This window comes from Centropristis striata, chromosome 12 (genome assembly GCF_030273125.1).
Source record: "Centropristis striata isolate RG_2023a ecotype Rhode Island chromosome 12, C.striata_1.0, whole genome shotgun sequence".
Classification (NCBI taxonomy): domain Eukaryota; kingdom Metazoa; phylum Chordata; class Actinopteri; order Perciformes; family Serranidae; genus Centropristis; species Centropristis striata.
The window spans coordinates 22,068,949-22,091,214 of record NC_081528.1 but is presented as its reverse complement, the minus strand read 5'-3'; the positions used below and the strand labels follow the sequence as shown (position 1 = coordinate 22,091,214).

At 38.7% G+C, this 22,266-nt stretch overlaps 1 protein-coding gene across 8 annotated transcripts in view; it reads right to left on the bottom strand.

Moving 5' to 3' along the window:
- Window positions 1–447: 447 nt before the first annotated feature.
- LOC131981356 (rho guanine nucleotide exchange factor 9) overlaps window positions 448–22,266 on the bottom strand; it is a 50,418-nt gene continuing 28,599 nt past the window's right edge. For 5 of the 8 annotated variants that reach the window (XM_059345623.1, XM_059345625.1, XM_059345628.1 and 2 more), the window contains 7 exons: window positions 21,672–21,872; window positions 18,404–18,583; window positions 17,829–18,061; window positions 16,665–16,794; window positions 14,978–15,109; window positions 11,158–11,401; window positions 7,121–10,140 (listed from right to left, as the gene is read on the bottom strand). In XM_059345623.1, the coding sequence (XP_059201606.1) occupies window positions 9,887–10,140; window positions 11,158–11,401; window positions 14,978–15,109; window positions 16,665–16,794; window positions 17,829–18,061; window positions 18,404–18,583; window positions 21,672–21,872 (1,374 nt within the window). In that variant the 3' untranslated portion in view covers window positions 7,121–9,886. Of the gene's footprint in view, window positions 6,040–7,120; window positions 10,141–11,157; window positions 11,402–14,977; window positions 15,110–16,664; window positions 16,795–17,828; window positions 18,062–18,403; window positions 18,584–21,671; window positions 21,873–22,266 lie in introns of those variants that run through there. The other 3 variants (XM_059345622.1, XM_059345624.1, XM_059345630.1) reach the window with 1 other exon arrangement.

Genomic DNA, 22,266 nt, shown 5'->3' with positions numbered 1-22,266 from the left:
ATACATCCAGACTCGACTGGAGAGACACAAACATACACAGAGACAGTGTCTGTGTCTCGCCAGGACGTCTTAGATCTTGCCTGGAAAAACACTCTCGCATCTGTGGACTTCAAAACACGAGGAAGCAGAGCGATCAGCCTACACTTGAGCACGGCCAACCGGGAGAATATATTTGCATAAGTCTCATTACTTATTGATTACAGCATAGTTATTTACAGGCTACAATTTGTGGTTGGAGGTTTGTTGGAATGTTTCCTGCAAAACACCATCCAGGTCCTGTTATTATATTGCTTGCATGCCCTTGAATCTTTTCCTTCTGTAATGAATCCATCCAGGAGTTAATGTGTCAGCTGTTGGGAATGTAGGACCTACAAACAGGATGTGATGTCACACAACAGGAAACCGAACACAATGCTCTCCCTCACACATCGACGCCTGGACACGCACTTCTGTAGAGGTTTTATTTTCAACAAAAGTACAGCTATATCAGATATGGATTTATTTTTACAGCGAAGTACAACATATTCCCAGTGCTTCTGATTACATCAAAACATATAATGTACATACAGTTGACATCTCCACTCTCCCATTCACAGTTTCTGGATTGAATAGGCATTATTTTTCATGTTTTTTTTTTCCATTTCTACAACAAATAATTAAACTCAAAGGCCAGCAAGAAAGAAAATGAGTTGCATATGGTGACAAAGGATATGGATAGTGTGAGTAAAGTTTTCTTGTGTGATAGGCAAAAAAATCAAGACCTCAAACTTGATGGTAATATACAATGAGTAGATTCCAAAAGTGGGATGTCAGTCTTCTGTTAACCTTGTTGTCATTGAACACCACATCAGTATATGGCTCATTGAAGACTCTGTTGTACCCTGACTGTTCTGAAACAACACAGGACCGCATTAACCAACTGCAAGGAGCCCCGACTGAAGATGCTGCTATGCTAAATATGAGCGCTTAGCTCATTTACACCCTGGACTAAAAGGAGTAACTCTAGAAATCTGAGCAACTTCTGATGCATCCAATTGACAAGTCTGCTAAATTGACTGCCATGGTTTTATGACCGGAAATATATTCATATATATATATATATATAAAAAAATCTTCCACACAGAAGGCTTTCCTCTCAGCTCTCAAGGTCAGAATGATAATTATAGAAGACAAATAAAAACCAATATATACATCCTTTGAACAGCGTGGCCAAAATGGTACTATTAATAATACTGCATTCAATAAATACAAGTGAGGAATTAATTTGTACTGTCAAGTCATTGTACTTCAAAGATTTATTCCTTAAACAAGAGCATGATATGAATTGCAATGAAGTACTGTGTGTATGTGTGTGCGTGTCTTCAGGATTATGTTTATTTTTAGCTCATCCCGAGAGGTTTCGCATTTATTCAGCTCTTCTGCTCGACTACAAATCTATACACAAACACCCATGATCAGTGCTACCTCCTATTTGGTTCACTGTTGTCATAGAAAAATTATACCCGTTTTGCCTCAGCGGTTAATGGCATTCCAAATAATAATTTAAAAAAGTAAAATAACCAGCAGTTTGGACCGTGACAGTGCAGGTTGGAGTCGAAGAAAAAGATTTTGAATTTACAGTTTATAGTACCCAATATATCTGGGCAAAGAGAGCGTTAGTGCCTTTTTATTTCACCTATCAACAGTTCAGTCTTTGAGTCAGCGTGAGGAAAGGTGTTCCCCCTCTACGTAATAAATAAAAAACAGAAGCTACAACCTGTAATGAGCCGGAGACAGGTGGACAGAGAAAAGAACTCCCTATAGTGAGATGGTATGGGTTCACAAATGAATGGTTCCGTGTTGTGGGTGGAAAAAAATCCCCATTGGAAGTTAAATGAAACCAAACAATCTGTTAAGAGTTGTCTAAAGTCTCATGCAAAATATTGGATGCCACGAGCATGCATTTACCTGGTACTGAGGTCTACCGCACGCTAGAACTGGAACAACATTCGTCTCCAACGCAAAATACCAATATCCAAATATATGATCTGTTCTTTTTACATTATTTACAGTGTGTAGCTGATAAAGGTAAAATAGATGATTCTTCTTTTGATTCACTGTTAATAATATAGTTTGAAAAGTGAAACCTAACTTGACTAATGAAAATTTCCTACGATATATTCAAATGAAACCATCTTTCAGCATGATAAATAGATAATAAAGGAATTCTATGTTACTAAATTATCTTTTTTGTGCAAGAAAATTACCGCTATGTACGTGTGATATAATATAATAATCATAATGATAATAAGGTGTGTTTCAGTCAGACAGCACAGTATCTACTCATATGGAAAAGGCCTGACCTCTAAAGTTTCTGTCCGAGTGGGTCTCATGCACTGGGGAACGAGGAATTCCCAGTGTGTATGAGAGACAGAGAGAGAGAAAGAAAGAGAGAGAGAGAGAGAAAGAGAGAGAGAGAGATGCAAGTCCCACACTGAAGGGAAAATACATGACTAATTCAAATCTGCCTGTGAAACTGAATAGATAATCACTAGTGGAATGCTGGAAGGCACTGTTAGATAGCATCTCTCGTCTCCGCAGCAGAACGGGCCAGCAAGTGCTCATGATTATGTGTCTGTGTGTGTGTGTGTGTGTGTGTTTGCCTGCATGCTTGTGTGTGTGTGTGTTGTTGGTGGCGTGGTAAGTAAGGGAATGGGAGAGTGAGGGAGTGGGGGTGGGCGTAGCACGGGACCTGAGGTTATCATGGCCTGGGAACCATATCTTTTTGCTGTGCCAGACCAGGGAATTATCTTCCAAAACAATCTCACTGGGAGCCATCTCTACAGACACCAGCAGCCAACTCACCCATTTCTCAACTTTCTTTACTGAAACAAAACATAAATTACACAACATACAAAGCAACTCTAAGGTCTTTTTTTTCTCCAATAGGTTATAAGGCCTAAAAGAAGGCAAACAAATGACATAGAACGATATATAACTCTTTCATATCACGTCGTAGTGAATAGTGAAGATATATAATGATATATCACATTGCACAAGTTGTCATACTGTATATGTACTGTCCATCAGGTGAGAGAACACAAAATCTGTATCTGAGGTCAAAAATATGATCACAAACCATGGACACTTACATTCCAACTGTAGAAAAGAATATACCTTCATGTTGTGTGTAAAGTAGTTTCTCCTCTTCTCTTGTCTAACTTTTCACCTCTGTTGTCAGAGCATAATGCAGCAGCTTCGGGGACAATTGTCGATAAAACAAATCAATCTGATCAGGCCGCAGTTCTCTGTAAAAAAAAATCACTTAACAGCCCCAAGAACACGGATCAGATCTGGAAAAACAACGGGAAGGAGCGCCAAGAATTGAAGCTGCAGTCTTTAGAGAGGCATGAATCTGTCGGAGGACACCTGCATGCTACAGATTAAAATCACCTTTCTGCCTCCCTACGGTACTAGCTCACTGCTGTCTAACAACCGACCAAACATTTATAACTTCTGACAATTTTATGACCATTTCCCCTTGTGCTGGTTCAGGGTTCGTTCTAATTTCTCACATTGTGGCATGTTTGGATTACTTAAAGGGGACATATTATGGAGAAACTCACACTTTCAGTGCATCTGAGTGCCAAGCATCCTACAAACTGTGAAATAAAACAGCAATGTCAGTGTTTTGTATGTTGTCCAAAGAGATTCAATAAGCAATTCAGATTTAGCTCACCCTCTTATATCACATGCAGGCTTTTTTTTCCACAAGCCAATAAAAAAGAAAGTGGATTTTTTTTGAGAGGGGGGTTTAAAGTTGAGATGACGTGAAATAACCCCTTTAGATAACACCCCAGTTAATATTGTGCACCTACTTAACAACATATGCCAAAAGAAATGACAAAATCTTTGAATTTGAAATAGAACAAAATATGACATGTGCTTACATAAGATAGTAACAACCAATAATATTAATATCAATCGCTCAATCTGTGGTAAAGAGCTCAGATTAATAAGCTACTAGCTTGTTTGTGATGTTGTGGTGGTGGCAAAATCTATCTGAAGTTCTCTAAATTACATTAAAGTAACAATATGATAAGGTCTTATTCATTTGGGGGAAGCTTTGCTGATATTGAGCCGTCTCTTTGTCTGTGTGACTGCGGCCACCAGATGATGGTGGACTTGTGTGGGTGAGCGGGGAGCTCCGGAGCCTCAGGCACCGATCGTCTGCATGCCTGCAATGCAACACGGAGTCAACTGAAGGTCCTCCTGCTGATCTACAACAGGTGAGGGAGGTGTTTGTGTGTGTGTGTGTGTGTGTGTGTGTGTGATGCCAACAGTTCTCTGTAGCTGCAGTGTTTTCCAATGAAAGTAGCTTGCAGGCTGTGGCTAGCATTAGCTCTGCTAAACTCTAAACCTGCCCACTTTTTTAACAAAGGATTTGATTTACAGCTCAGATATTCTGTTTGACTGGGAATTTAAAGAGACAGGCACGTTTGAAACAGAAGGTGAATATGAGATAAAATAACGTCTTTTTGAACCTTAAAGAATGTAAACATGTTCTAGTAGAAACCAAAAATACAAGTGTGAACCTAAAAATGAGCATAATATGTCCCCTCTAAATGAAAGTACTCCTCAGACTAAACAAGTGCTGTGCTTTTTACAATGTGAGCAACACAAAATAATTAACTAAGCGAGTTGTTATTTTGACAGCTGACATGGAAATAGAGATATTATTTTAGACCTTGGCCAATGCCTCAACTTCACTTTTAGCTCTCAGAGGATTCCCGGAGGTAGGCTGTTCTCTTTCCAAACGCCCAGTGAGCTGCCAGCACAGTGCTACAGGGGTGGTCTCTGGGGAGAGTGGGGAGGGGCTCTGACACAAGGCAGGCGGACCGCGGCCCGCCTATCTCCTGCTCCCAGCTGTTTCATCTGAGCGGCGAGCTCTCTCTCCGTCAAAAATGCAAACCCGCAGCCCCCTCGGCATGATCGGCTATGAATACCCTGTCAAAAGTGGTTGGTGAAAGGATGTAAATATTCTATTGATGTTCCCACTATTGATTTGTTCCCTGACCCACCCTATCATGGCCAATGGCAGCTTTCCAAAAGAATGAAGCTCTTCCTCTGAGAGCCACTGACTCACAGAGGCCGAGCAGGTGGGTAGAGAGATAGAGAGGGATGCAGAGAGTGAGGGAAACACTGTGAACGTCAGACTCGGTGAAGAAAGGGCTACTATGTGCGAGAGAGAGGAACATGGATCGTTGAGCATGAGGAGGAGATCCAGACATCGGTAGAGCAGAGATGAGCCTGGCTGGTCTGTGATCAGTGGCAGAAAGGATCTAACTCAGAGATGATGCTGACGGTCGAGCTTCGCAGGTCCTTCACGCGCCACGGCCGGTTAAAGCCGAGGCCGCTCATTATTCGAGCTCACATTCAGAAGAATGCAACAAGTAATCTCACATAGCAGCACAGCAAGATCTCAGCTTTTTGGACACAATCATACTACCACTGGCTCGGCCTCTCTCCAGACGATGGTTCAAAATGAATTCATATAACAATCTAAATAACTCCAGGACATTCAGATGAAGATGCAGAATCCGAGGGAAAGAGTTCATGACAGTCGACTCAGCTGGAGAAGCATGATAACTAAGAACGTTACTAACATATATGAACTGTAAAGTTTTATTTTTTCTGTTTAAATCCAAGTCTTCAGTCCTCTTGCTGCTTCCAATCACACCCTATATTAACAATGGTCCATAATTTTCAAAAGTCTCTTGTGTTATGTGTGTTTTTCGTATTTTTCTTCATCATGGGACATGATCATCCAGTGTTTAGTGCTTCTAAGAAAAATAGCTGGTCCTTCAGAAGAGTCTGTGCATCTCTATTTCTTAAATGGAGCTAATCTACTAAAATTCTGCCAGAAAGGAGCCTGGCCTCTTTTGGATTGACTGAATTCAAAAACCTCTCCTTGTGCCATGTCCTCCGTTACCTCATACTGCCCCGCACTGAGGGGGTCCTGGGGGGGCGGGTATGAGGGGGGCGTGCACCTGTTTACACCTAGGAAGGCAGGTGCAAAAAGAGCAAGAAGGAGGGGGGGGACAAGGAGGCGGTGCAGGGCACAAAGCGAGAGAAAAAGAAAGGGAGGTGGATAGCAAACAGGAAACATTGTCAGTAATGTATCGAAAACAGGCACAACAACACAACATCAAGTCATGCTTCCAAAGAAAGCAGGCACATAGACGGACAAAATGAGCCTTCAGTGTTAACATTCCTGCATATTAAACCTGAGATATGATACAGTATGATCATATGATGACAGCTGAATTGAGAGAAAGTGGAATTCAGCTCTAGCAATGACACAAGGGAGACTGAAGATGCTATTCAATCGAACTCTGTAGCAGGCAAACAAGAGAACCGACAGATTACGTCAATGATGAACCAGGCATTTGGACAAGAGACATTGTTCTTCCATGTTTGTTGACAGCACGTTTGTTTGAATAGCACCCCCGACACTTGAGAACACAAAAATAGAGCCAACAGAAAGCTGTTAATATGCATTTAACTACAGTCTACGATGTCATTTAGCTACAGCCTACAAGCATCACAACTATGCTAGTGCAATTAAAAATTACGATCAATACTTGGATGAAATATTCAAAAGTTGCCATGGCATCTTGGTTAAAAAGAAAATGAAAGGATGAGGAACAGTGTCTTTTTGTTTGGGGGTATTTTGCCAAACACTGTTTTAGCAGTTCGAAGGGTTTGATCTATTAGTGTTAGAGGAACCTGTTTATCTTGGATAGTCAAGATAATGCTTGTAAACAGATTGGACTGTGACTGCATGCTCCAATGCCAAAGTTAATCACAACACCTCCCAATGCTGCTTAGCAGTTGCCATGGCATCTTATTGTGCTAGCTCTAAGGAACTCTAATGCATATACCTTTAGCATTTTCAAACCATGTCCATACAACATGGCCCTCTTTCTCAAGATGAAATCTATAAATGAATCTGAAAATTCAAGAGAGTACTTCACCTTGTGCCAGCCATGTACACATACAGCACTTAGAAACACACAACATTTACTTCTGACAGACATCTACAGGGATCCTAACGTCAGAGAGAACATTCCAGCAGTGGTCATTGGTTAATTAATACCTTAATGGATGGTTACATGCTTATTGTGAAACTGGCAATAGCAAGAACATCAGTAATGGTAAATGTACAAACATCTAGCCTAGCGCTAAAATGGCTAAATCTTAAAGGGTGATACCAGCAGTTTGGACATGTGGGTCCTCTGTCTGATGCTTTGTGAGGAAATAGCATCTTGAAGAACTTGTTTGACATGTTTTTCTGTTACCAAGATAGATGGTGGCTGTCAGAGTTAACCCGTGTGTCTCACTTGGAATATATATATATATACATATTTTTTTATGTGTGGCTGTGTTAATGCATATAGTAGGCCTGAGCGATTATATGATATCGTTGTAACGGCTATGGTGCGTTCAAGAGGACATATGAAAACTTACAGAGAAACTATTGTTATTACTGAACGAAACTTAGTTAACAAGTTAAGAAAACATTAAGAGCATGGGCTTTCTAACAACCACAAATCTGTTTAATCATTTGAAGAAGTAGTACCCAAGTGATTATGCCGAAAGCATGAAATTGCGAGTAAAGTCTTTAGCAGTTCAGCTACTACTAGAGGAACTCATCTATAATTTCCTTAGTTTTCAGTACAAATACTTTAAAACTGGCAGTTTAAAAACAATATAAAAAAATTGCGATAATAATCGAGATCGGACAATATGAAAAAGATATCGTGATCATTTTTTTTGCCATAACGCCCAGCCCTATCATAAAGCGTCTTGGTAAGTATTACTTATTGATTGATTAAAAAAAAAATGTTTTTAAAAATATTTTCCAGGTTTCCACTGGAGTTATTGCTGCTGTAGTATGGAGCTCTGCAACGTTTGATGCAATGCATCAAAATCGTGTTGTTGCTAATCACTGACATGTCCTAGATTGTGAAAAAAAAACAATCTCCCAAGCATTCCGTAAATGGAAAACAATGGATTTTTTGTGTTTTGAACAAAAAAAAGGGAGAGAGATGTTTTTTAATATTTTTAGTCATGCCTACTGTGTTGTATTGTATTGTAAATCGTCCTTGGGTTTCTTTAAAGGCGCTATATACATTTAAGTTATTATTATTACTATTATCTACACAAACTGACATTTAAAGAGTTAAAATACTGAAAATGAAAGAATATTTCATAGATATGACCAGGACTCGTATTGGTTAAAAAATGTAATCAGTTATAGTGAAAATATAATATTAATATATAGTATTTTATTGTAATTTTTAGACGGGGACATTTTGTCCTTTGAGATAACAAGTTATATTTTTTTGTTTTTATTAACAAAATCAATGTTGTTGCTAAACACTGACAAATCCTGGACTTTCAATCAATCCATGTAGTATAAAGCTAATAAATGTGTGTGTTTTTTAAATAAAAGCAACCGTGGCATCATGTGAACCAACCGGCATCTAAAGGGTTAAAATTCTGAAAATGGAAGAATATTTGGAAGATTAGAGGTTAAAAAACTGGTGGAAAGACTAGTTGAAAAAATGAAGTCAGTGAGAAAAGCGACAATTTGTCCTCCATAATAACACGTTCTATGTTTTTGTATATAAATATATAATATATTTCAATATATGACACTGCACTTGCATCATAATCAATGCCGTGCTAATCACAGACAGTCCCATACTGTGAAAAATAATGTAACAAAGTTTTTAGTCAAGTTAAAGTGTTAAAATTCTGAAAAATTAAAGGATACTCAGCCATATAGCAGCACCACATAATACAGCACCTGTTCCATCAGGTCACTTGACTGGTTTATTTGCATTTTTTTAATATTATATAAATCTTATACCATGTATACATTTAAATATATTTATGCATTGATGTTCATACTAAATGCAACAACCTATTTAACCTATTTAACATGCTAAAAAAATAATTTCTCTAATGTGCAATATCTGTAAAATGCAAAGTACTTTCAGGAAAACAAACAATCACAAAAAATATATATATTAATAATAAATGCCAAATAGCATAAATGTATGTATATAATGTGTATAGAATGTAAGTATAATTCTTATTTTTTATATTCTTTATTCTGTTCCCTATGTGTCTTTATCTTGAGCTGCTGTGACAACTAAATTTTGCCAACGCGGGATAAAAAAGTAATACGTTATCTTAACTTTTATCTTATATGTTTGTCCTCTAAGGACATCAGAGCAACCTTTTGAAAGCGAGGCACAAGTGTTAACAGTACGCTGACATATCTGTCTCGAAAACAGAACAAAATTACTGGAAAATAGCATGATTACTCTGGTGTTCCTCCTGACTTAAAAGTGTTATTTTGTTCCATTACGCCAGAGCACGCAGTGTAAAATAAACGTCTCTTATTCTACAAATTTAGATTCTGTAATAAAAAATAAGAAAAATCAACTATAAAACACTTGTAGGCATCAGTGTTTCAACCAACAATACGTGTGTTACTTCAATACTTTGACAATCTGGATGTAAATGGAGGTGATAAACACTGACAACCCCCCTAACTCAGTAAAAGAAAGAATGCAAACAGATGTCTGAGGTGTGAAATTTGCTGGAGACAAGCTTGACACAGGAACCACATGTCATGAACACCGGGATCGCCCTTTAAACTCAATACTTCATGCAAACAGCTCTCTGTCTTTTCATTGATGCTTAACAGCTGCTTTACTACTCATATCAATTCATCCTCGTGTATACGGGCCGACAGACATTTAGCTCAAAGCGAAAATATCCAAAGTAATATAGCGAGAAGACATAAATCACCGTGACTTTTCTAGCTTACTTAGTACACAGATAGTTCATTCATAAACAAAGTAGGCGTGGTTAAAAAAAGGTGTAGAAAGTAAAAAAGAAAAAAGAATAAAAGAGAGCAGGTTAAGGAGTAAAGAGTAAACAGCGATGAGAAGACAGAGCACACCAGCGAGGAAAAGAAAAGGGAAATCACCTGATATCTTCTTGTTGCCTCACCTTTCTGTTTGGTCACCTTTCTCACTGTCATGGCCGCCTGCCGCTTCTGGTACTCAGAGATCTCAAAACCTAAACGACAAACAATATTTTACCAACACGCATGTGACAAAGAGATGTAAAAGGCTACAGCCGTTGAACAGCTATGAAACATTATTTAGTAACCATTAAAGATCAAAAACCTGCTTTTTTCCTAATAATAATCAGTTGTGGAAGAAGTATTCAGACCCCTTATTCAGTAAAAGTACTAATACCACATTGTGAAATTACTCCACCACAAGTTAAAGGCCTGCATTCAAAACATCAAATGTACTTAAAGTTTCAAGAGTAAAAGTACTTGTTATGCAGAATGACCCACTCAGACTGTTTTATATATTCTAAATATATTATTAGATTATCATTATTATTATTGATGCATTTATGTAAGCAGCATTTACATTTTCTCAGAAGGTATGAATAATTCCATCTTCTTAACATAATGTTATGAGATACTTTCCACCACTGATAATGCATACGCATAATGTGAACAAACCAGCATCTAAAGGGTTAAATTCTGGAAATTAAAGAATATTTGGAAGATTAGAGGTAAAAAAACTGGTGAAAAGACTGGTCAGCGAGAGTATAAAATAACATAAATATAGTATTTATTGGGGACATTTTGTCCTTTAAGATAACACGTTCTATTTTTTTTTTTGTATAATATGCCACTGCACAAAAACTTAAATTGCATCAAAATCAATGTTGCTGCTAATGTTGCTTCTTAACATACTTTTATGAAATGTCTAATCACTTTAAATGTATCATGTTGATGTTAAATATGTAATAAGTTTAGCCTCAAAATGTAGTGAGTAGAAGTATAAAGTTTCATAAAATGGGAATACTCAAGTAAAGTACAACTTTATCAAAACTGTACTGAAGTAGAGTACTTGAGTAAATGTACTTAGCTACTTTCCACCACTGATAAGAATACAAGGAGGGAATGGGAATTATGCTTTGTGCTGCAGCAAATACATGTAACATGTAAGTGATACTCCTTTGGCGATTGTGAATGAAACTAATGCTTTCCAAACAGGGTGGTGCGTGACTAACCGATTTTCTCATCCTCCTGCACCATCTTCCTCTCCTCGTGGAAGGCCCTGAGCCAGCGGATCTTCTCCTCTGGCTTCTTGGCCAGGAAGATGTGGATCTCCTCGCTGTCTTTGTTGCACAATTTAAAGGCGTTCTTCACGCTGACGTTGAAGTCGTCGTCGCGCCCGTCTATGGCGTCCCGCACCTCGTAGCGATCCATGTCGATGCGGCCCTTATAGTACAGGATGTCCCGGCGTATCAGATCCTGGGGAATAGGAGGAGGAGGAGGAGGAGGAGAAGGACGTCTGTTAATGTGTGTGTGTGTGCTGAACCTTGGAGGTGTCAACAAGCATCCTTCCCTCGGTATCCTGAGAGTCCGCCTTATGCAACCCTTTCCATCTGCTGCCCAAACATACAAACACCTTACACACACATTGCAGAATGCCAATTTTCTCTGCAAAGCTGCTTGACACGTGATATGACAAAAGGTAGAAGATACTACTTCAATACAAGTGCATTTACTAGCTTATTAGATACAGCATAAAGCTTAATGCACAGCCACACTGTGATGATAATTATATCACTGTGATGCTTCATTGACTGTCCAACTCTTGTAATTTGTTATTTTGTTTGTTTTGTTCTGCTGGACTGAATGGCTGCTTACAATGATTGCCTTCATTACTATACTTTTCTCAATTAATCACTTGTTGAGAAAATGTGCAAAATTGTCCTCCCCAGTATATCTGAGCCCATGGTGACGTCAAACAAAACACAAACACAAACACACTTGTATCTCAGTTTATAATATAAACAGTAAGCCAGTGCATGATTATACAGTAAGTGAGAGGCTAAAACAAAATAATGTTTGGTATTTTGTCTTTAAAAGAAATCCTTAAAATGCATTTTTCCTGACTCTGCTAGCCAATCAGGTTGTTGTTTACATCCATGTCTGTCCAGACTCATATGTAGCCATGACATCATACCAGTTGTGGAAGAAGTATTCAGATATCTTAAATAAAAGTACTAACACCACAGTGTGAAATTTCTCCCCTACAAGCAAAAGTCCTGCATGAAAACTTACTCAAGTAAAAGTATCAGCATCAACATGTACTTAAAGTATCAAAAGTATAAGTATTCGTTATGCAGAATGGACCCACTCAGATTGTTTTATATATTCTAATGTATGATTGGATTAATTTTATGATGCATTTATGTAAGCAGCATTTAATGTTCTAAAGATAGGGCTCATTTTTACTACTTAATATACTGTTATGAGGTTTAATAAAAAAAAAGTCATATCACTTTAAATGCATTTTTTATGTTAAATCTCGGCCTGAAAAGTAACTAAAGCTGTCAGCTAAATGTAGTGGAATAAAAAGTACAATATTTGTGTCTAAATGTAGTTGAGTAGAAGTATAAGTTACATAAAATGGAAATACTCAAGTAAAGTACTATCTATTCAATTACAGTTCAAACGTGGGCCCCACAAGTTGAGTGTCACCGACTCTCCACCTGACCGAACGTGAAATATGATCCAAATCTCTCTTTCTGTTTCTATATTGAAAAATGGCTAGAAAAGTGTTTTTGCAGAACATTATGACATCATAGAGAAGTTCACCTTTGACCTTTTGAATAAAAAATGTCATCATAATATTATCCGGATAGACATTTTTGTGAAATATTATCATTATTGCTGATGAAATCTTGGCCCAAAACCTATTTATGAGGTGACATTGACTTTGACCACTATCATGTTGACAAGAAAGGCACAGACAGACATCAAAAAACATAAAAGCTCTGGCTTCAGCGTGGAGCCAGAGCTATTAATCCATTATCTAAATCGTTTTGGATACATTTCCTGCTAATCCACTAATAACTGGAGCTCTATTATGCTGCATTGTGTCATGATGTGTTTCTGATATTGTGTCCACTTGGTGCAGTTCTCCCTATTAACCCTTTCACATAAAACATAAAACATGCCAGACGCTTTCTGTCCTGATGCCTTGGGTGTGTGCGTGCGTGCGTGCGTGCGTGCGTGCGTGTGAGTGTATGAGAGAGTGACATCAGCTGACAGGAGGACAACATGGACCAAAACTGTTGCCTAGCAATGCATTTCCATTGAATTGGGCTATATAATGGACTCTCAGTATAGTTTTCTCAAAAGTGAGCAGTAATTTCAAATTTGGGTCGGTTATCATCATTTAGCGCCATAAATGACAAATGTAGAGTTGGTTAACGTTAATATCTTTAAAATATGTAGCATTGCATTGTGGGATTGTTAGAAGAAAGTGGTGTATATGCATCGCCATTATAATTCTTTTTTCATTCCCTGTGGAATTTTTGAGGGCACAATATAGTGAAAAAAATGTGCATACTCTTAAGTATAATAGCGTACATACAGTAAACACAAAGTGCAGATAAACAGCAGTGTATGACACTAGAATTGTGACTAAAAATAGTCTGATGTTAATGTTCTCCTTCAGCTTCTAGGTTAGCCCATAAAATATACAAAAACTATAAATATTTAATTCATATTTTTTAACTACGCCAGCACAGAGCAGCATCTAGCAATTATTGTCATCACTGATTAGTCTCCCAATTATTTTTGGAGTCATTTTTAGTCTATAAAATATCATTAAATAGTCGGAAAAAATGCATTCTCACAAGTTAACATCTCCAAATGTATCATCAGTTTTCTTAAAGCACAGGAGACGTCTTCTGATTGATGGACACTCGACCGGGTATCCAAAGATATTCCCTTTATTATCAAATAAGTAACAATGAAGCAAATCCTCACGATCCTGATGATAAATGAATCATCAGAATAATAATACAATCGTTCCAGCTCTGCAGCAGCTCATCAACAACAACTAACCTCAACCTAGGTAACCTTTATAAATAAGACAGCCACATGGAGAAAAAAAAATCTTCATTGTGACCATTGCCTTGGGACCAAATAGCATCCAGTCACTATAAGGTCAAGGAAGGAAAAAAAGAAAAACAAGAAGAGGCTTCTTTTAATAAGCATGCAGAGACAAATCTGCATCTGTGTGCTGATAAGGCAGAGATGAGCGGAAGAGATGGAACGTGGCAACATGCAACGTGTTACTAAAACACCCTGAGGGCTGCCATTACACATGTTGTGCTGAGGATGCTGGAGAGGGACGTATGGAACAAAGACTAGGATTTATAATTCAGCATGTCTCTATTTCAGCTGGTGGTGATCTGCAAAAGTTCATTTCTGGTGTGAGAGATGTTCGACGATGATATGAGGACAGAGGAGAGGATACAAAAACCGAAAGACACCCTGTGAGTGTTTTTTCTCTGTGTGTGTAATGGTGAAATTATTGCTCCTCTGTGTGTACACGTGGTTGTGCGTGTGATGATGCCAGCCTCGGTGTGTTTGTGCAAAAGCGTCCGTCCGGATTTGTGTCTGCGTGTCCGTGTGCGTGTATCGTGGAGTCTAGCCGAGCGTGAACATCCGTCTGACAGGAGAGCACAGCCTCGGTGCAATAGAGCCCAAACTACCACAGCTCCATTTTGTGAAAGGTGCTGAGGATTTGAACGCATCTTTCACCGAGGGGCTGGTGTGTCTCATAAGGTATTACGCAATCTATTTTGCAGCTCTCGAGTACAGCCGATGAAGTCACATTGTCTTCAAGCGTCTTCGTCACCAGCCATGTGATACAACTTTTAAGAACACAGGCGGAGGGTGTGTTTCAGCTTATCAGCTTGTTTTAAGCCAACAAAGTCTTCAGCAACGGAAGAGTGTGAACAAAGCGAGAGAGAGAGAGAGAGAGAGAGAGAGAGAGAGAGAGAGAGAGAGAGAGAGAGAGCCTACCTTCTTACAGAGGACCAGCTGGTGATCAAAGAGGAAGAAGACTCGCTGCTGGCTGCGTCCATACGGCTGATAGATCCATGACAACTCCCCAGTGTAGATGAGCTCCGAGCTCCTGTCCAAGATATCATCCCCCTAGAGACACACAAACACGATTCATAAATGAAGAAGATGCTCTAACTGGTGCAACTTCACCACTTTTACACAAACAGTAGCTCAGTTTAATCATCATGTACAAAAGCACTTTCTGCTGCTACACTTCTGTGCAATATAAGTATTCTGTTTTTACAGTTTTATATTTTATATTTATACTTTATTTATCGACATTCCAGAGTGCAATCACTGTGAGCCAATGCAACAGAATTTCCTTCAATGTGCATATTTTTATGTGTAACTGAATGACAATAAAGTCTGCCTAAGTCTAAGTCTATCACGGTCAGTACTCAGCTATTAAAAACAGCTGTATAGTGTCTTGTGTGGCTCTGCAGGACATTTTTCAAGTCAATTTACCATTTGAACCCCACAGCCCACAGTGGGTTTGAATGGAATTTGTTTTGGGTTTCTTAATTACCAACACTGCATAATTTACTATAGCAACAAACTGTGAGCCAGAAATTATCATCAGATTTTCCATTTTCTCATTTTTCATCAGGTAAAGTAACTAAATCTGAGCCTAAAATAGTAACATTTAAACAAAACCACTTTATTCTACGTGTCTCAAAAAGACACGTAGAACAACTAAAACTGTACAGTAATGAAATAAAATGGAATAAATAAACAGTTTGCACTAACCAGATTCTGTAAAAAACAACATTTAATTATGTGCCTCTCAGCACAACTGGGGCACTTTTTATTATTATTTTCTTTTACACTTGTAGGCACTGTTGAATATATAGATTCTATTATTTTGGTTTTATGTAAAATGGAACAAAGAAATTCAACCTGTGTTTTTTTGTCTTTTTATTAATGATTTATGGCTTTAACTGTGTTTAAGGGGGTTGACAATGATGATGTCATAGTTATGTCATCAGGTGTATCTCAGCTTAGTTTTACAATTCTTGCTTGACAAAGTTTAAAAAGACAAAAAATGAAAGTGAAAGTTGAGAATATGGCCTTTTAATACTGTGTATAGTGTTTTAACTCCATCTTCCAGTAAATGGTTAATGGATAGTCATAGCTATCATTCAACGCCCTTTTAAACTACGGCTCAGCATTCACCTATTCACACACACACACACACACACACACACACACACACACACACGTTTATACACTACACTACAAGGTGGTACAAGCTCATCAGCAAGTTAAAATACAAATGCACTTTGATTTGGGGGTTCAGTGTCTTGCCCCAGGACACTTTGACATCCCTGGCCCTGTTTGCCAGGAATCAAACCGCTGATTAGAACAGGTACAAGGTGCTGTACACAACTTTTGCTAATAGAAAACCAAGGAAGAGCGAGACAGGTAGAAGCATGCTGCACCATGCAGCGGAAATGCAGCATAACACATTTTCCCAAATTTATTAAAGTGCCTATATTTAGTGAGCAGTAAAATGTAAGTTTGTATGCCCCCGGGCATTATCTGTGATTAGACAGATGGACTAAACAGACCAGATCGGATTTTGCCAGTAAAACAACATCAGTGGACATGAGATGCTTTGAAATGACTCCAGAGTAAATACACATACCTCCCAGTCCAACACGGAGGCTTGCCACTGGGCGATCTTGTCGATGTTCTCCAGTCTCCTCTTCCTCTCGTTGATCTGCTGAGTGACGTTCCGCATTACTGCCAGTGCTGCTGCCACGTATCGATAATCACTGTGGACACAGGGTGTATGTAATTACTCCTGGGGTGCTAGAGGGAAAAGTTATAGCTCTTGGGGATCAGCCACCCTTTGAAAAAGACATGCAATGTTGCAGTAGTGAATGATACTGAGTAGCCTATTAAAGGACCGGGGTTATAAACTCAAGTAGCAGCAATAAGTCTGCTGGAACACAGTCAAAATAACACACTGCTATTTAATTCTAATCAGCCACTTTCTCTTTCCACAGTTAACTCTGACTGCGTCTTTGCTAACTGAGCTGGATTTATCCCTCTGGCTTAGATGTGCAATGGATCCAATCCTCACTTTGGAAGATAATGTGTGTGTGTGAGACAGTGTTGTGTGTGTGTGTGTGACAGCGAGCAGGCCTATATCTGGCAGATTCTCTACAGCTCCTAACAGTCAAACACTGTGATCTGGCAGGCAGAGCTGGCAGAGCTGGCACCTGTCCCTCTCTGGCTGAGAACGCGTGGTTCGTGAATGACCTGGAGCTGGCTGAGACACGCTGAATCACTTACACCATGTTTCTGTGGGTTTGCACGCATGAGTTTGCACATCTGGATGCTTTGCGTATCTGCAAATGTTTACATTGTGCACTTCTGTGCCGTGCATGCAGTGTGTGGGGAATGCTGATGCTTGTTTATGTGCTAGCAAAAGCCCAAATTCATATTTAATCTGTATTCTATTAATATCCAGACTTCTATGCAGTGATCTTATGGCCCTGTGTTGAAATGAAAATAATTATGAATTGTATGGCGTAGCATACACTTAGAAGATTCCTCGATCAAATGTTTGGCTCTACAACGTTCACAGAAAGCTGGTAAAACACTGAAAAATAACATTTGTTTCGGTTCATGCGTGGCTAATCAGCAGAATAAACCCAACACCTGCAACGGCTGCACTGCAACACAATGCATTTGGAACACAACGGTGCATCAGTAATGGCTTCATTTTAGAAACAAATTAACAACCACCAGAAAGCAACACATTCAGCAGAGGAAATGTGACCTTGGCCGAAGCGAACAGTACCTGTGCTCCTGCGCGGTGTATTTAAGAAGCTCAGCCAACTGGAGTGGATATTTGCAGATTTTCTGGACAGGGGTGAGCAAGAAGCCGTCTATGGCAATGTCAATCATTTGCTGGAGGAGGCGACAGGCCTCGAAGAAGTGCTGGTACCTGCCGTCCCTCATCAGTTTGCTCAGCTCCATACAGGCATCCAAATGGTTGTTACAGTATTCTGAATAGATCCAAAAACCATCTTGCTGTAGGAACAAAGGAGCAGAAAGATACATGAGGGGAGACAGAAATTATGGAGTGAATCTCTGCTCAATAAAACATGCAGGGTAGAAGAGTGCCAACATGTACAGACGAACAGCCCCGGTTGCTAAAATTTTTATTAGAGCTGTTTTCTCAAGATCATGACTTAATTATGCCGTTATCTTGAGATAAACTGTTTGCCGGTGACTTAATTATATCCACAATTTAAGTGTTATCTCAAGATAATGAGATGATTTAATTCTGATCTTGTGATAACAGGTCTAACAACATTTTTCTTTTAGCAATCATGGCTGCTCTCAGCTGGACAAAACACTATTTGAACTCACGTGTTCTAAAAAGCACGGTCCGATTTCAGAGAGGTGGGGGTCCTCTGTGTTGTACTGTTTCTCCAAGTCTCTAACAAAGCCCATCTGGAAGCGGTAGATGTCCTCGATGTTCCCAAAGATGACCTTCAGCTGGTCGTCATTGAACATGTCCACACGCTTCCTGCACTGGCGCAGATAGCCCTGTAACAATAAGTGTTACAACGACTATGAGGACACAGTTCGATGTGCCAGGTCCTGGATTATGATGGAAGTAGGGCTGAGACAGGAAACTGCTGCAGCAGAGTACAATGTAGGCCACAGCTCATTACATCTCAGCACTATTTTTGTTAATTTTTTTTGTAATAAACATGTGAAGTCATTCCTTAAGTATAATTCATTTGAATCAAATTGAACTATGACTCTGAAGCTTCTGTAGAGTCAAAAACAATTTTGTGTAGGTCGAACTGTGGCCTCAATTTGTCAGTCCAATTCTTGTGGTTAATTAAATGCCCTGAAGCTTCGGCACTTTGGGAAAAGATTGCTGTAAGAGGTAGGTTTTTGCTATTTCACACTCCACCACCCAGAATTCTCTGTTTTTGAAATGTACATGCTAAGCCTTTTTGTTTCATTTCTTGAAGTCAAGTTCAATGCAAAGAATCAAATGAAAGCTGTTTGACAATGGGCCATCCTCAGTCTGAGAAAAGTGCTGTATCTCTTTCCTAAATAATTGATGGTGCAAGATTAAAAGAAAATGTTATGATCAAAAAAGGAAGCTTCTTCTAAGAATCCTGGTACATTGAGAATAGGCCTGTCACGATAACACATTTTTTAGGATGATATATTTTCCCAAAAAACGATCACGACAAACGATAGTATTGTTGTATTGATGCTGTTTTGGTTTTATAATGATATTAGAGTATAATAAGTACATCCTTTTCCACAGCTATTAATTTTTAAATTGATTGAAATGTGGAAAAGAAATATTTAAGTATCCTAGATAAATAAAACAAAAACAAATAAACTACAACCAAAACAAATAAAATTGATTCTCAGGGTCTATTAACAAAAAAATGCGCTGAGATAAACATTATGAATTATGTTATTTTATTATTAAATGGCTGGAATGGCTACTTGGAAAATATAGGGTTTTTTTTGGCAATTCGTACTGCCTGTCAAATATTTACAGCATTACACGCAACACAAAAAAGCACAAAAAGTCACGCATGTAAATGACAATATATTGAGTGCAGAAAAAAATAGTCCATTTTTTTATATCGAATGATAAGTCGATATAGTAATTATCGTGACAGGTGACAATTGAGAACGCATGCTAGCTAGGTTAGCAAGGTTAAAAAACGAACAACAATGAACAACCTTAGTCTTTTAGTACAACTGAATACTGAACAAGACATTTTTAAAATATTACAGTTCACTTCCACGAACTGAAAACACTGTGAAAAGGGTCAAAGTTCTAAGACGAAAAGACTGACAACACCTAAACTGGACAACACTGTGGTAGCAATTTGTCAATCACAAGGTCGCCACGTCCATAAGTTTACCCTGCTTTATCATCTATTTTACTCTAATGTGGACCATAAGTTACTATATGAACATCATGCTGTATTAAAGAATACTACAAACTAGTGATTGCCACGAAAATTTCACTAGGGAAATGTTTACTGAGGTAATAAATCAAGTGAGAAGAGGGGTAATTTTCTCATAAACTTCTATACAATCTAACCTCTTCCCCTACTGGTGGTCGTTAGAAAGAATGCAGGTTTAAGGCACTTCCACAATGGCTTAACTTTTCAGGCCTGGAAGTACTTGTGTTTCTTTATTTTAATTGTACTCTAATGAGTTTTACTAAATCCTTAAGCCTGCTTCTTTAACTTACAACACAAAGTTTAAAAAACCTGTTACGACAAGGTAAAATTCCTCTCATACTGGCTTATCCATATTTGTTTTCAAGCAAACAGCAAGTTGGAAAATGCTGGGTATTCCCACAGGCAGAAAGTGTGGAGGTGATAAGGTGAAATTTACGCTTTATTGCAACTATTTTTAAACATTACGCTTCACTTGGAATACAGGGCAAGGGTATACAGAGGATTAAGGAAAGATGATTAGATAAGCAAAACATTTGCACTACAAAATCTTGCCCACCCAAAGTCATGATGCAGGTGTTTTGTTTTGCATTCTGCTATGACCTCTATGTAACAAGAACAGATGCAATGGCTGTGCTTATGACAACATTTTAGAAATAACTACTGCAACTGAAAAATAGAATTATGCAATATTATTGTAAAGCAGCTGTAGGCAGCTTGTTTCTGGCCAAAAATCCCATAATAACCTTACAGTTTATTGTAATTCAAATGGTCATAGAGAAACTAGACTTCTGCACCTTCTCTTGGCTCTGTTTGCTTTAGAAAATCTAGCCCATGATGGGATACTTTGGCTACTAATCACATATCATTTTAGAGACAGAGCATTCTAATCAGCTGTTATACAAATGCAGATGTGTGTGCATGTCACGTTAGATGGTGCAAAACCTGATTTAATGGCAGAAAATCCTGTTGCTATTATCCCACACATTTGTGGTAACCTGAAGACCACCATAGGTTCTACTACATGCTTGGAAAGGGAGGGTTGAGAGAAGGGGTATTGAGTTGTTAGTAATCTGCAAACTCGTGGTGAGAGGCCCCTATTTCCTACACACTAGTCCTTTAAAAAAATGTCAGAACTATAAATGTTCACAGAAGACAGTTAAATATATTTAAATGATTATAAATAACACGTCCAGATTTCCGGTTCTGATTTAGATTTTGATGCATCATGTTTTGAGTCTTTAATGAAAGGCTTGGCATGCTATAAATGTAACAAATATGAAGGCTCTTGTTTAATTTTATTAGGTGTGAATTCTAGCCTGTCACTTCAGCATGAATCATAATATAATGACAAATTTAATCTGGACTAGATGGCTCTAAGTGTGGCTGCTGCCACCACTGTGTACAATCGAGAAATTGTGTCTTCTATTAAAAATAAAAAAATAAAAAGAACTATTTTTGGACTGTTTAAAAAACAACAGAAAAATATGCCTTGAATAAAAGTGTGAATGTGGGAGTGTGAGGAATTCATACTAGACCCTTGTGTAGCATTAAACGGGCTGCTTCTTATCTCACACACACTTCAGTTAATTCAGTTCCTTCCCTGTTGTCTCTCTGGTATAAAAGCGTGGCCTGGAACAGCACTGTATGCATGTGTGTGTTGATGGATGTGTGCACGTGTTTAGTACCTCACAGATGTCCTTGAGGTGTTTGATGTAGTGTCTCTCTGTGCTCATGATCTCATTGATGACGTTGGCTCTCATCTGGTCTCGGTTCTGGAGGGGCGAGCCCAGACACAGGCAGTCATTGGTCGGGTCCAGGTGCCCGTTCTGCACCTCGCTGGTCCCCTCAGCTGGCTCCGCTCCCCCGTCCTCCTGATTCACCCACAGCTGAGTGCAAACACATTCACACACACAGAGATCCACACACACATGCACTTGAATAAGAAATGTGCTCAATTAAGCATATAAATCTGATGAAAAATGTATTAGTAAACAGATACATTTAGGTTGTCACATCACAGAATCGTTGCCATTTAAGTGGTACTACTCACTCCTCATGAGCATGAATGCACACACGCCACATACATGAACACTCATCTCACACACACAGAGCTTCATTTAAGGGTCTCTGGCCGTTTGGGCAGTAAGACTGTTGGTCCAGCATGTCAGAAAAGTGAGGGACAAACTGCCAAAGACACTCCAGAGTTTAAAATAAGCCTCTTTCTGAGACTGGTGCCCAGAGGATATTCAATGCCAAACTTTGGCCCTGTGTGTGACTCAA